The 15,285-nt window shown below is 41.1% G+C and overlaps 1 protein-coding gene across 10 annotated transcripts in view; it reads right to left on the bottom strand.

Moving 5' to 3' along the window:
• Window positions 1-15,285, bottom strand: part of neo1a (neogenin 1a) — a 160,007-nt gene that overhangs the window by 57,443 nt on the left and 87,279 nt on the right. For all 10 annotated transcript variants that reach the window (XM_042415494.1, XM_042415493.1, XM_042415498.1 and 7 more), the window contains 2 exons: window positions 14,207-14,357; window positions 2,252-2,388 (listed from right to left, as the gene is read on the bottom strand). In XM_042415494.1, coding sequence (XP_042271428.1) covers window positions 2,252-2,388; window positions 14,207-14,357 — 288 coding nt within the window. The remainder of the gene's footprint in view (window positions 1-2,251; window positions 2,389-14,206; window positions 14,358-15,285) is intronic.

The raw sequence follows: 15,285 nt of genomic DNA, 5'->3' as shown, positions 1-15,285 counted from the left end.
CTGTCACGTTGGGGGTGGAGGCCAGCAGGGGTCGGGTCGGAAGACATGAAGGATTTCAGAGAGAATATAGCGGACAGAGTTGAAAACCGAAAAAAGGGTGAACTCAGATGTCCTCCTGCGACCTGATCCGATTTTCCATTACTGTCTACTTTAATCACAGTGAACGGCGGGAAATGATGAAAGGTGGTGGTGGAGGGGTGATGAGGAGATGAAGGGATTTGGGAAGAAAGGGATGGAGTCATAGCATGATGTGGCTGTGTGTGAAATGCAATGAAGTCGGGAATGAGCCTCAGGGTGTTTCTCCCTTTCTAAAAGTTATTTCACAACCAATCTTGTTGACTGGCTTCACCTGGGAGAGCGCACAAGCACATATGACCCATGTGTGTACATGTGTACTTGTCTCAACAACACAAGTCTAACAACACGGTAATTACAAGACAATTACAGTGGTTGTATCTGATTTGTGGAATATCAATGCAGTGATTTTACTTACTACATACAGTATCTGTTTATTAAATATCTAGCGAATATGTGAAACTGCTTCTAAGAAGGATCACCCGTTGATGATTGCTGGAAGATGTGATTTCCATTAACTACTTTATTTCCCACCATCATGAACTTATTAATTGGAAAGACAAGTGATGAGTCAAAGTTCATATAGATGCTGCTCATTTTTTGGTCAAAAAATTTTTTTTTCCTCAAATTTATTAAAAATGTATTGCTTTCTGTGGGACTTTTACCTTTGGTCACACCATACATTCTAGTTACGTGTCTTTAGATTCTTCATGTTTCTTGTATTTTAAAGAGCAACACAAGCTTTTTATTATAAAACCATTTTTGCATTTGCGAATGAGGCTCTCACAAAGTGAGATGTTTGACAGTCAAGGTAGTAGCTTTTCATTTGGAAAGTGGTGGGGACATAAATTTGTTGTATTTCCTGCAATTCTACACAATATACTATGACTATATAGTGCTTTCTTGAACACGATGAAAGGTGAGCACAGCATTTTAAATGAAGTTTAACTCTGTACGGCAGCTTTAAATCAACACATATGTCTTTGTCTACCTCAACATGGCCCCATCTCTCTGTCCTGTTTCCCCTCCTATAATGCTTACATGGTCACCTCTTTCTCCTCTCTCTGCCTGGCCTCACTCTCTCTCTCTCTCCCCGACTGCCTCTATCTCTCTCTGATGTCTGTATGGACGGCCACTATGTAACACATTATCACTGACAACCATATTGCGGCTCTATAAGATAACATTACAGCTCACATTTGAAATGCTTACCTGGTCACCTCTTTCTCTGCCTGGCCTGGGCTCTGTCACTCTCTCTCTCTCTCTCTATGTCTGCCTCTATCTATCTCTCCCTGATGCCTGTACAGACTATGTAATATACTGTCACTGACAACTATATTTGTGTCTTGTACATGAGATAAATTGTTTTTTTTTTAAACAATTACATCAGAAGGATGTGCTCTTTGAGATAACATTACAGCTCATAGTGCAAATTCTTACCTGTTCAGCTGTGAAATAATGATGTTTTTACTTTCATAACTAAAAACATTGCTATTGTTCAGTCTCTATATCTTTCTCCTGCCGGCAAAATGTGCAGTTTGATTTTTCCTGTTATTCCTGTGTGGGGTGGAGTTATGTAAAATACCAGACATAAAAAGATAAAAACACTCCATAAGCTGCCTACTTAGCGCTGAGTGTGTTGTTCACTTTAAACGCTCCCTATATGTCTCCTTTTTGATAGTGTGCATCAAATCTGAACAGGTCTGGGTATCATAGTTGCATGCTTGTGCAGCTCTACATAGTTTGCATGCAAGAAAATACCCCTTGTTTATTTCATTTCATACTAAATTGTCAGATGCTTTGTTTCAGGTCTGGGATATGAGCCCTTCAGCAATTTAATAAGCTCATTTCCAAACATAATCAGATGAAATGAGACTTTGAGAGTTCAATCAGACCTGAGTGACTCAGCTTTCCTCCAAGCACAAGTTTAGCCTGTAGAGTCATTTTATACATAATTAACTGCACAAAATAAAGACACAGATACATTCTTAGATTGGCTGAAGATGATAGAATGGCTTCAATTATGTGGTAAGATTCATTGTTTAAATGTAGTGTTTGATTTGTGCTTCTGGTAGCGTTATGATTTTGCACCCTCATGAATTGTTTATGCTGTGTATCCTAGTTTGTGCATCCGGCTTGACAAAAGAAAGAAGACAGTGTGGCTGGTTGAGGGTACCTTGTATTGTGAGTTGGGCCTGGGCTTCGATGGTGGCGTTGGGATTGTCTGCCATGCAGGTGTAGACTCCAGCATCCCCTTCTGTGAGATTGAAAATCTGGAGACTGCCCCCTCCCAGCACCTCCACACGACCCTCACTAGAGACAAAAGGAGAGAGAGAAATGTGGGAAAAAGAACAAAGAAAAATAGTTAGATCTGATCTGAAAACTGGTCTTGCCCCTTGAATCTTTTATTAAACAATATTAAAGGAGATCTCAGGCTATTGACCCCTTCACAACATTCAGGATAGAGTTGAGCTTAAACCTCTTCTTTTCATCAAACTTGTAAAATATGTAAAAACTCATTTCAGCGCTATTTCAATGAAGCATATTCTTCTCCCACCCATACAGATCAATGAGTGGTTGCAGCCTCTGGAGCTATTCTCCCACTGTCTAAAAGGTTGACTCCCTTCCTCGGTCTCTTCTTACCAACTTTCTGAAAAAATATGTTAAATCCTGAGTCAACTGCCCTGAAACTAACACAGCACGCTGCAAATCTTCTCAACGATTACGATTTAGAGCCCGTCTGGATTTGGAGATTTGGTAATATAACTTTCACAGAGAAATAAAATATTACATTATGTGATCCTCCTTGTAGTGGAATCCGATGTAACATATTTTGTGTTATATCAAGTTGTACTGTATAGAGACAGATGTCATAATGTTTTATTTTGTGGGTATCAGTTTACATTACACATCAGAGCGCGAGTCTTACTGAGGCTACAGCTGGGGCTCGTAGTTTGTATGATGTCGACTGCTGAAGTTACGTTGCCTTAACAAATGTTTTCATTTTCTTTCATCAGCTGCTGATTAACCGGGGTGACAGGCATCAACAGAAAAACAAATCTAACAACGAGGAAAAGTGATGGTACTATGCATTCTAGTGCTCATACTTCCAATAAATATTTACCCCCCTCCCAGTTAAATCATTATAAACATTTCATGTAAAGATTAATGTGCATCCTGAAACATACAGGAGCAGGAGATATAAGTAGCTCATTGAAAACAGAGTAACATGAGTTTAGAGTGTAACACAGCATCAGAGTCATCAGGCGTTTCAGACTGAGCAATGTTAAATATTTATTATTCTAAACTATTTACGCCTAATCCAAAAATACAACTTTGTATCTGTTTGTATAGCCTCTCTTTGAAGCTGTGACCCTCCTCCATTTTAAACAGTCCCGACTCTGATTTTCCCAATAGGCCCGGAGGGAAGCAGTCTGTGGCAAAGCTCTGTCTTGATTCAACAACCACTGGAGCATGAGAGTAGGAGGAGGCTGAGAGGAAAGAAAACAGAAATCAATAGCTTACAGAGAGAACTCTGCATTCGAAAAGAGAGACACAGAGCGAAAGAGAGAGAGAGACGGAGAAAAGAAGGAGCAGCGGGTCAGCTGCAGAAGATAAAAATCCAAAGAGGGCCACAGCGAGAAAGATGCAACTGAGGGGAGTAAGATCAGTACATAATGGCTTTGGCACAGAGGAGTGGGGGATACATGCAGAGGTAAAGAGTACATGGAGGAAAACAACCCTATGCTGCAGGTTGATTTAGTTTTAAACTGCTGACTAGCTAAGGCTTCCACTCAAGCTTCTTCTTCTTCTCTCTCCCTGACTGGTCCTGGGTTTTGGCAGTGTTGGCCTTTGAGACCATCTGCTTGTCTGTCTGTGCTGGAGTGGAGCATTCGAGTGGCACTCGACCTGCTGTCACCAAAATGACATCAATGCTTTGCTTGTGCTGTCGGAATAAAATAGACCATTAACTCCTGCACTAGCCACAATCATACAAAATTATTATAGGCAGCTAAGACTGCAGTTTAAGGGTAGCAAGGCTCGCTCTCTTTTAACAATGACACTTTAGTGCCTGACAAATATGCAAAAATGATTTTCGGTTCTCTTTCTGCGATAATAGTAGTGGTCAGGCTACGTTCAGACTGACATTAGCCTAAAGCGAACATGACCTCATCCAGCCAATCACATAGATGCACACGCACATTCCTGGTGGAGTACTTTAACATGAACGCCGCCTCATTTCTACTGTTCACCTCGCGATTGTTGTGACAAGAGATAAATTAGTTGCCACCATGATAACTTGAGTATTACTTTAAATGCATAATCCGTTACTGGACCTCTTGGATTGTATTTGATTGTGTCACCGGTACCTGGCGAACGCACCCCCACCTGCACTGTTTTCATTCTGAATACCCACAAACGTCACTCTCACACACAAAGCCTCTGTTTGAAGCTGGATGATTAACATGATGTTTCAACCTGTATTTGACCTATCTAAGCAAAGCTGCATGCAAATTTTAGCCAAATATAACAAAATTATAAGTCATTGCTCAACCACAATGGGAACAAAGTGGAAATGTGTTGCTGCTGAAAGTGGAATTAGTAAGAATAGTAAAATTTGCATGTTATTCCTAGTAGTTGCTGTTCACATAAGACCATGATTGCAACTGTACTTCTAAATGTATAATTTCTGTACTTTATTTGCTTACTACTCACATTCTACAATAAGATTTTAATACCTCTTAGACTAAGAATATCAGACATTTTGGTTAAAATTGTTACCAAAGTCTACTGCAGTAAAAATATTTAAATTCATAAATAATCATATGCTACTTCCATAGTTATCTTTTATAGTCTTTTGTATCAAAGCTGTATGAGGCCAAAAGAGCGACGTTGACCCACTTAGACTGACGGGAAACACAAGTTAATCCCCGGTCACTACATCAATCTAAAAAGCATATTAAATAGCACCCTGGGCCCATTTTGACAGCTGTAAATTGTTTAAAGGGGACTCATTTCTATCACCATATTTTTACTCTGGGACTCCACCAGACTAGCTTTGCATAATTCACAATTAAAAAAAAACCTCCTTATTTATCTTATACTGGCCCTTTATGCAGCCCCTCAGTTCTGCCTCTGTCTCTTAACAGGCAGTTTTAGCCGAGGGGCAGCCGTATCAGAGTCATGTTAAGTTACCGCTGATGCAAACCCAACATTTACTGATTTCATATTAAACGCTTTTAAATGACTAAATAAACGGAGACTTTTATGGTGAAGAATTTACAGGAAATTAAACGTATTCCTCACCGAATTAACAGAGCTTTGTTAGCGGTGCCAAAAAAATGGTCGACGCGACAAGATATGGAGACATTTGAAGTTCTTTGTTCAGCAGATCAGTCAGAAATAATGCAGGGAGGAATAGTAGAAGCAGAAACAGCCACAGTGATGATGATGTTTGATGAAAAGCTGCAGACAACCAGCACACCTCCAACAGGTAAACTACTCATTTTAGTTTGTTGGGCTGTGTAATGAAGTTGCTGCTTTTTGCTCACAGGGATAACTTCTACATACGTTTATCTCATTATTTGACACTTTGGCCACGTTGTTACATTATATATATATATATGACTGAAAATAAGGAAAAGCATAATAGGTCCCCTTTGATAAAGAAAACAGTAAACTACAGCACTCAGCAGAAAACCTGACAGAGAACGCCTGGGTCTTCACAGTGGGAGGTTGGCATAACAAAGGGTGACGCCTTCTCTTTTAGTCCTAAGACTGCAGAACATAACACAGAACCAAAATGCCAAATGTCTTGCTGTACATTGATTACTTCCCTGTGCATGTGAGACAGTATGGCTGACTCTGCTGGGAGGCCCTGCATGTTCTGAAAGCGCTGAAAAATGTCCCTGAGTTCGCTGTGCCCAGCATTCCTGCAGATAGTCTCACCAGGACAACTATTCAGACTCTTTGCCTTTAGTGCTGCAAGCACCATAAAGGGCATTGACAGCTTCCTCTTATATTTGTAAGGAAACATACTGTACAGTACATATCAAACCACCAGGCAATTTCTCATTCTGTTTAGAGCAGGTCAATCTTTAGTACCAACTGCGACAGCTAAAGTGAGCTGTAGACCGAGGAATGTGTTACTCTTTATAGACCATGAGGGAGGGAGACAAAATGAATTGGCTTGAGTGGAATGGGTTGAAGACACCTTGTGCTACTGTGAGCGAGGTCTTTACGTGTGGCTATTAAAAATAAGACAAGGTGCCTGTTGCAAGTCTCTGACATCTCGCGCATTAGCTGCGAGTCCTTGGTGGGAGATGATGGTAAGTGAGGCTCTAATTAAAACTGCATTATACATATTCACCTTCAAAGAGCTGTAAATTAGCTCGCTATTTGCACTGTCATTTTTTATCTTGTTACAAAACAGCAGACACACGTGCATACACACACACACACACAAGAAGTGTGAAGACCATGGTGTAAATACGTCAGGAAGACTAGGTGCAATGATGTTAATTGGCCTCACTCGCTCTACCAGCTTTTGTGTCAGTGTTTTTACTAATTCCACTTTTAGCTGCAATAAATTTCCACTTTGTTTCCATTGTGGTAAGTAATGACTTAGCATCTTGTTATATTAAGCTAAAATTTGAGAAACACTCAGATATAAATCCGTCAAATATAGTTTACCAATCAAAAAATTGTATCAACTTTCCCCCAACATAACACTTAAAAACAACATCAATTCAGTTAAGAATGTTAGAAACAACAACAACATCCTCCTCCTGCTCCTCTCTCATGTGTAACTGGTCCAGAAAAGGTGTTAAGAATTTCCTGTCAACATGTAGACGTCTCTAACACAATCTTGTCTCCTGTTCTGCCATTCAGCTTTGAAGGCAACGGCAGGCACAGAGACTTCAGAGAAGGGCTTGGGGGGGTGAGGAAGGGCGGGGGGGGGGGACGCATTTGGTATGTGTGAGTGGTGACTCAGCCTTCCGTAACATCGACTGGTGGCAAGGTCAGTACACCTGGGCGAGGGGAAGCTGCAGATAGCTGAGGAACTGTGAGTATGTGTGTATGTTGATGGAGGGAGTGCAATGTGCTGTCACAGAGCAATCAATGGTGCTGTGACAGTGGTTGGGCATGGCTCATGCAATCTGCAGCACAAGGGGGAGCCAGGTGGAATCACAACTGTCACAACAACAAAAAAAAGGGGGAATTCATTATTAATGGATAGAGTGGCAATCTCTAAACTTTCTTTGTTTGGCCTCTCTTTCCTTTCATTTTCCTCTGTTCAGACTTCATTTCTGTTTCACTTCTCATTTTCCTGCTCTCTCTCCTTCTTCCTCCTTATCCCCCCCTCCATGGTTTCAAACCATCTCTCTCTCTCTCTCTCTCTCCGCCACCATGAATGCCAACTATTGTGCTGTCGGAGGTGTTGTTGGCTCAAAGTGAACGCGTATTGAACTTCCCCCTTTTGACCAGAACATAATCATAACAGTTCCATGAATTTCAATCATGTTCAAGGTGTGAAGACAGCAGTGGGTTTTCATTTTACAGCCATGGAAGGCAGAGAGCATGATTAGAATGATTTGTCCTGCTTCCAACACAAAGCATTTTGTTCTTCGTTTCTGTTGAGATAGGAGCTATGGAGTACAGAGAAACAAATGAATAAAAAATAAAAAAGGAAGAGAGAAGTCAAACTAAGGAAATGAATGAATGAATAAACAAATACAGATTAATGTGAGAAACTACCTGGAGCCAGCAGCACAGGCTGGGGCTTCTCAAGTGACTCAGCCATGAAAATGTTTTTGTTTTCCTCTGGCTCATAATGGAAAGCCGCAGGGCCCTCGAGACAAAAACAACTCTTGCATACCTGACTTTATTTGCTTTTTTTCTCCCCCCCCCAAACAGGGTCCCCAAGAATAAACTGATCTTTTGATTAGTGCATATTACAATGAAGCCTGCAGCCTATAACTCGCATTATACACTTTTAGATAGCTCTGGTGGGCACTCCGGGGAGCTGGAAGCCCCATGAAACCTGTGTGTGCCCCACGGTGTGTCTCGTCTACAAAACTCCAGGGCTCCACCAGATCATAAAGCCCTTAAACGTGACAAAAACCCACATAACATCTGCTGGAAAGCCACAGCGAAGCAGTGAATGAGAGTCGTATTATGTTGTGTGAAACAATCTGCGGGCCCCGGCCATCAGTGAATAAAGGCCCATATCAACTAATGATGTGCAACTGTGCACAGTTTTAGCTTGTAGAAGTAAATTACAGCATGTGCATAAGTAGATGACAGATGCAGATATACAAGACTTTTTTTTGGGGGGACCTATTTTTGGTGTTCAAAAACAGACAAAAAACAACTGAGCGTAGATCCCGCCGACGACGACTAGTAACTGACGTATTCCTCTTATCCACAAATCCTACTTGATAGTAAACATAACGTTTTGAACCGACTACAAAGCAAGAATAACAGATGATAAGACAATAAACACACTTTGAAGAGAGATTCATTTTGATTGTGTGTATGTATTTGTGATGAGATCCTAAAAGGAGATTTCCCATGCTCCACTAGCAGACAACCGTGTTGCTTGTCTTGTTTTCTCAGTCCCACATGCCAGCGAAACCACTCCATTACCTTATCCTACTCCGCTGCTGCCAACTATCATTTCTGAAGAAATTTGACTTCTTAAGCAGAACTCTAACCATATGGGTCTCCTGAGTATCTGAAAGAATGTAGTATACTGGCTACTTTCAATAAAAAAAAGTAGAGCAGAATGTGAGTTGTGTTTTCTTTTCACATAGATCAGGAGTTTTTGCTTGATTTGGTTTGATTTCTGTCTGTTAAATAATATAAAACCTTGAGTGCTATTTTTTTTTTTTTTACATAAATGCCACACTAACTTTTAGATGACTAGAAAATATATGTTTCTTCGTTACATCTCATTAACAATAAGCTAAGCAGAAGACATTGTGTTCTGTGGTCTGGGAAGAATCGATGCTTTCCAATGACTGATGAATCTAAAACACCTCCAAGAACTCTCTCGTTTACTGTTGTTGGACGAGCAAGAGTTCAGCATGAGGCGGACGTTTGCCATTAACCTCACTAATAGTTACTCTGAAGCGAGGCGAGGGAAAATCATAGGCCATTAACACTGATAGGTTGTATCTCCGACAAGCTTCTTTTGAGAGGCTGAAAGTTCCAGTTGCAAAACCAGTGTTTTTTACTGTAGCGGCGGCAATTCTCTGGGCTGTTTTATAACAACATGTAAAGAGCAGAATGGTGCCGAATGTCTGAATATTAGCTTGAGAACAGACACTAAGAATTAAAAAAAAAACAAAAAAAACCACATGGTGTGGGTGTTAACGATGTAACCGCACTTAAATGGATGTGGAGAACAAAGCGGGTCAAAGTTCTGACTGTCACTTTTCAACTTCACTCAAAATGCAGACAATTACAGATGATTGCATCTGAAGGATTGTTAGCTTAGATGAAAATGGCAGCTGCACTTGCACAGCTATTTTTACAGAAGAAAGAGACAATTCTACTGTGAATACAGTCTGCAAAATTGCCAGAACTATTATAAAAGTGCTTTTAGTTAACATGCCACATTGTAATTGTTCATCTAGAATTCCGACTGTAAAATTTCCATCGTGAATTAGCAAATTAACAGCAATATATGACGTTTAAATTATAATCCATTTTTGATATACAGTATTCTGTATGTCCAGCATAAAGCAATAGCCATTCAATGTATTTGCATGTATAATATGTAAAAGCCAGTGCATGAGTTCATTTTAAAGTAATGTAGAAGACAACAACAGGTGGTGGACGTCATCAACTGGGACTAAAATCTTCACATTTACTTTAAATTAGCAGAAAACAGCATTTCAAGACCATCTTGCTTCTTTAATAATGTTTTTTTTTTCTTCTGAAATAGGACATTAGGACATGCTGCCGAGAGGGACCGTTCAAGAGTATAATCTAAAGGAATCTCACACAGGTTCACATCCTATCATATATGGATCTATAAGAGATCAAACTAACAGGTTTCTGATTTAAAAAAACACTTAACATTCCTGGACTCTTGCATCATATACTGTATACGCCATATCCTGTACATAACTGTGAAGTTCTTTGGATGAAAATGCTACATAAATGCAGTCCATTTACCATACACTAATGTATGGTGAACAAGGTAAAAAGCCATTTTTCATGTCCTTGATGTGCTTCCTGCTCCCCTGCCAGCCCACTAAAATAAAGACTTCCCATGTACGCAAGTGTATCTATACATCTGTGTGTGTGTGTGTGTTTCTATTCATTTTCCCTCTCCCACTCAGAATACAGCCGAGCGAATAAGCTGATGTGTGCGCGTTTGCGTGCGAGACATAAGAGTGAGAGGGTTATACTGCAGTCCGGTAATAGTCCAATTTCAAACAAATTTCCCCACACCATGCTTCTCTCTTCATACACAAGTAAATGCCATATACACAATCATATTTAAATGAAGGCGAGGAGACAAAGAGGAGAGGAGACGGATGGCTCGGAGGCTTTGGAAGGAGGTTGATTTACATGCTCTGTCAATCCCCTGTTGCTGGCCGACATGCATAATTCATCCATTTCATTGACTGCTGGGGAATTCTATTAGGTGATAGAGTGATACTCCCAAGAACAAAAGATGACTGTCCTTTTCATGAGTGTCATCAGGACCAGTATGCATGAGAAATCTAAAGGCCTATTCTATCTGGGCTTGCTGGCACCTGGGGGATGCTATCGATGTCACACAGGGCATTTGTTAAGGAATCTGTTCTCAACATGTTGATCGAACAGCTTCAAGTGTAACATATTCTGTCGTGGTGTTTGCTGGGCTTAATCAGAATAAATGGTGAGCTTGGTGTCCTTGGCAATAGACTCGCCCTGAGCCTGAATGAATTTGGCGCTAGGATCAAGACACTGGTGAATACATTGACAGCATGTTAGAATAAGCCATAGTCTAGCAGGTATCACAATATCAATCTTTCATTCGAGAAACAGTGTGCAGAAACCTCAGTTAAATAATATCGACAGTCTCACAACAGAGTATGATAAGATATTCTCATTCGGTACAAACCCCTGCTATGAAAATCTGTATATACTTATCGAAAAAGGCATCTGCTTTGTAACATTTGTCAATTTAAAAAAAAACCGATACACTTCTATCGTAATTGGTTTGAGGGTTGGGGGTTATATTCATGTACAGATTTAATATCGGGATCATACGACACAATATCAGCCCAAACCGACAGATGCGGGGCGCCAGGAATGAAAATGAGCGTCATAGTGGATGGCAACTGACTCAGGAGGAGCACAATGGATGTTAGTTTTTAGCTTTATTGTGTTTTTATCCTCAACAATTTAATTGTATTTCACATCTGGGTTATTGCAGTCTTGTATTTACCTTTATTGTTGTGAAATCTATCTATCTAGCATCTGGAACGCCTCACAAATCCCAACAAACATATGTTATTTTGCCTTTTTTTTTTTGCCTAGTATGCCATTTTCTACAACATGTCATCTGATGTTGACCCATGAGTGTTCCTCCGCACCTGAACGTAAACACAGAGAAATTATGTTTTATTTCATGCAAGTGAAGCTGTAACCACCTGACAACCAACCTCAGGTCAGGAGTATTATACCAAATTAATCAGACCTATATACTGTTTATACATGCTGCCCACACACACTCTCACCCTCTTTCTAACCATTGAGAAAGAAAAGGAGAGAGCCCTCTTTCCCCTCAAGTGACGATGTTTTGCGTATATAAATATTCATTTTTTGTGCTGTCAGGTTGAACAGTGAAGTTGGTCCCTGGAACCTTCTTCCTGCAAATAAAGCAAGTTGTGAAAGTCGGCGTGGTAGGATTGGTCATCCAACAAAAAGACTGCTATTCAATTCAATTCAATTCAATTTTATTTATATAGCACCAAATCATAAAAAGAAGTTATCTCAAGGCACTTTTCACATAAAGCAGTCTCTCAGCCAAGTCACGGAAAGAATTCATAACTATGATTAAAAAAAAGTGTGATAATCTGACACGGTGACCATCTCGATCCAGGCATTATGGGCTCTTAAGAGACAGATACAGTAACTCAACAAAGAAAGAAATCCACTGAGTGTTAGACAACCACCTGTTATAAATTTCCATTTCAGGACTTTTCTTCTGTCACCATCTGTCATCACAGACATCAAAGAGTTATAACTGCAGCCGTGAAGTTCACGTGCTCTACGTGGCAATATGGACAGGTGATATAAAAACAGCAGCGATGCCTGTCTTCTGAAACGTTATGAATAACATACTAATGACACTCTTCAAAGACTCTTCAAAAACCTTTATATGACACATTTTGAAGGATTCCACTGTGTCTTTAAAGGTATCCTAAAGTACCTCTAAAGAAAATGTCAGCTAGTGGAGCAAATAATAAATAATTACTGGAGAGAATCAGACCAAGAATCAGTATTGTCTAAAAAACTACTGCACATGCTGCACTCATTTGAATTACCAACATTATCTGAGTGGCTCTGGGTAAAACTTAGCTCTCCTCTATTGTGAACACAGACTGGAAGAGAGACAAAAAGAAAACAAGATATATGACGAAGTTGAAGCATCGGCGGCAGAAGCTCGATGTGATAATCCCCGCTGTCAGTGAGTCACCCCGCTTTCAAATTGGTAGCGTTGACACATCTTCATAAACTTTCATCTCGTATCTGCTGCTTCGGCGTCACCACTTTCAAGGCCTTATTTGTGCTGTGCTCCAAAGACCAATTAGAAACCCCCTTTGCAGATTCCACTTTCTCTCTCTCTCTCTCTCCCTTATACTGCACACCACCTCGATTTTTTTAACTGACACATCTATCTTCTATCTCTCATGTAATGCCTGAGAGGGACAGGAGACTCTCAAGGAGAAAAAAAAAAGAAAGTTCCACTACTATTCTTCTTAATTGGTAATGTCGTACTGAAATCAAAAGAACAGTCTGGGTATTTGCCGCACGATCCGTTTCTGCTCTGAAGGCGGGAGCGTGGGGGTCCACTTCAGTATCGAAAAGACTTCCCCTGGTTGTTCAGATTTAAGCTTGCTAATTACCAGTGGAGACACCCTAGGGGGGCCCGGGTATGCACGCTGGATGGTGTTTTGTAATTAATACAAGCTAGATTAATAATTACCTTTTTAGCCAGCTCCCACCGGAGGTCAGGGGTGCTCACGGACAATTCCATAGGTGTTAAAGACATTTAACTTGAGATATGGCGCTGTGTGCGTGGAACTACAGATTGGACAGTTTAATGATATTCTATCTCACACCACGCTGGAGCTTTGTGGTTACCAACGTGATGACCTTACATTTAATTTCACTGAAAGTGGAAATCCCATTCTGGGCTGGATTAAGATGAATGAGCCCTTTTTTTCCAGCAACTTTGTGTTGACCTCACAAGTTGCAAAGTTATTATTCTACAGGACTGGTACACAGGGGTTAGGTAAACAAAGTGCTTTCTTAATTGGTGGGAATCAAACTTCCCACGTCTAGTGCTATTCTCTCTAAGGGATTTGGGCAGCTTTGCCTTTAGCTAATGAGCGCCAGAGGAGTGAGAGCACAGGCGCTGTGACACTCTCTCTTGGCTCTTAATTTGTGAACTTCCCCTCAGCTGGCAACCCCGCAGCCTCGTCTACCGGCTGAAGCGGCTCCGTTGGCACGTCCAGGTCTCCCCCCCCCCCGCCCACCCCCAGGGCTCTCGGGGTAGCGGTGGCAGAATAGCATTAACATCTTAGGGAGCAGGCGCCAAAACTAACCTGCTTGCTCCTGAAGACCAGAGGCACCGGGTACAAAGGAGCAGTACGTTACGGTCTCTGTTGATTTTCAAAAGCTAGGAAGGTGTGTGACCCAGGGGACACTGAACACAGCGGTGTACAGCTTCAGAATAACTACTGGCAACATTGATGGGCAAAGATGATTTTGAAAGGTGGGTTTGAATAAGATAAAGCTCACCTGTTTCTATCAAAAAGAGCAGAAACATATCCCAGTAAAGGTGTATTTAGCAGCATAGAAAACGGTGAATCCGACCTACAGCCAGAGTTTATGTTCATACCTTTCTTCTAGCAGCTTGTCTTCAAACATCCAACGGACATGCGGCGCAGGGTAACCTGTGGCCACGCAGGGTAGCAGCACGCTGGCGCCCACCGCCTTAGTCACAGACACAGGCTGCACCAGGAACTCCAGCTTCCTCTCTTCTCCGGTTTCTTGAACGGGAGAAAAAAAAAAAAAGGGGGTCAGGGTTAAGGCCGAGGTTAAGGTTGGGGGGTGAGTAAGCGAGGCAGAGCAGCAACCTTCTACTTAACGGGTGTCATCTGTCTTAAACACTTCAAAAGAACTCATGTCTGAAGGAACGTTCTTCACACCCAAACCAAGAACGGTGTCCGTGTCCATGTTGATCACTGAGACAGCTGAAGTTTCAAGCTCTTTAGGAGTTCAAAGTGATCCCCCATAATTCCAGCTGCGGCTAACTGCATCAGCAGCATCCTGCAATAACCAGAAGGTCATATTTGACCTCCAGAACATACATAAGACTTTTTATCATTCTGTGAGTTTGGTTTAGATCACATCAGAGCAGGAGTTCAATTAATAAAACAGAGACACATAAACTCATCTTCATTCCTTTTTTCGACTCTCCAGAAACACCAAAGTTACTTTATTCTCAAAGTAACTTTGGTTAATGATTCATGGTTACTTCAAAGAAACCAAATAAAAATAAAATGTATTTTTGTTGCTTCAACATCTGCTAGCATCCAAACAAAAATTCCTTTCAATTTTCTCACACAGCTTTATGGGGTTTTTTTTTCTGTTGTGTGCACGCAGGCTTTTGCCACTCCACCACACATCCTTGGAGAAGACATAGAGAGATAAAGGCTCCCATCGGGGTCTTGTTGAAGCCTGATTTACGACCGCTAATATCTTTCTCTGTGCTGGCAGGAGCCTGGTGCTTAACAACTCAGTAAATAAAACTTCTACAGGGATGAGGCAAGACTCTACTGCTACAATGGAATTCAGCCTCCCCCCCCCCCCCTTTTGAGCTGATAACCCCACTGGGAGTCTCACCACTCCTTCATCTGTCTCTACAGCTGGGAAGATTTCTTAATTTCTTAAAAGGTAATAAGCAACCCAGAGAGG

This window comes from Thunnus maccoyii, chromosome 1, assembly GCF_910596095.1.
Source record: "Thunnus maccoyii chromosome 1, fThuMac1.1, whole genome shotgun sequence".
In the NCBI taxonomy this organism is placed as follows: domain Eukaryota; kingdom Metazoa; phylum Chordata; class Actinopteri; order Scombriformes; family Scombridae; genus Thunnus; species Thunnus maccoyii.
This window is presented reverse-complemented; position numbering and strand designations above follow the sequence as displayed.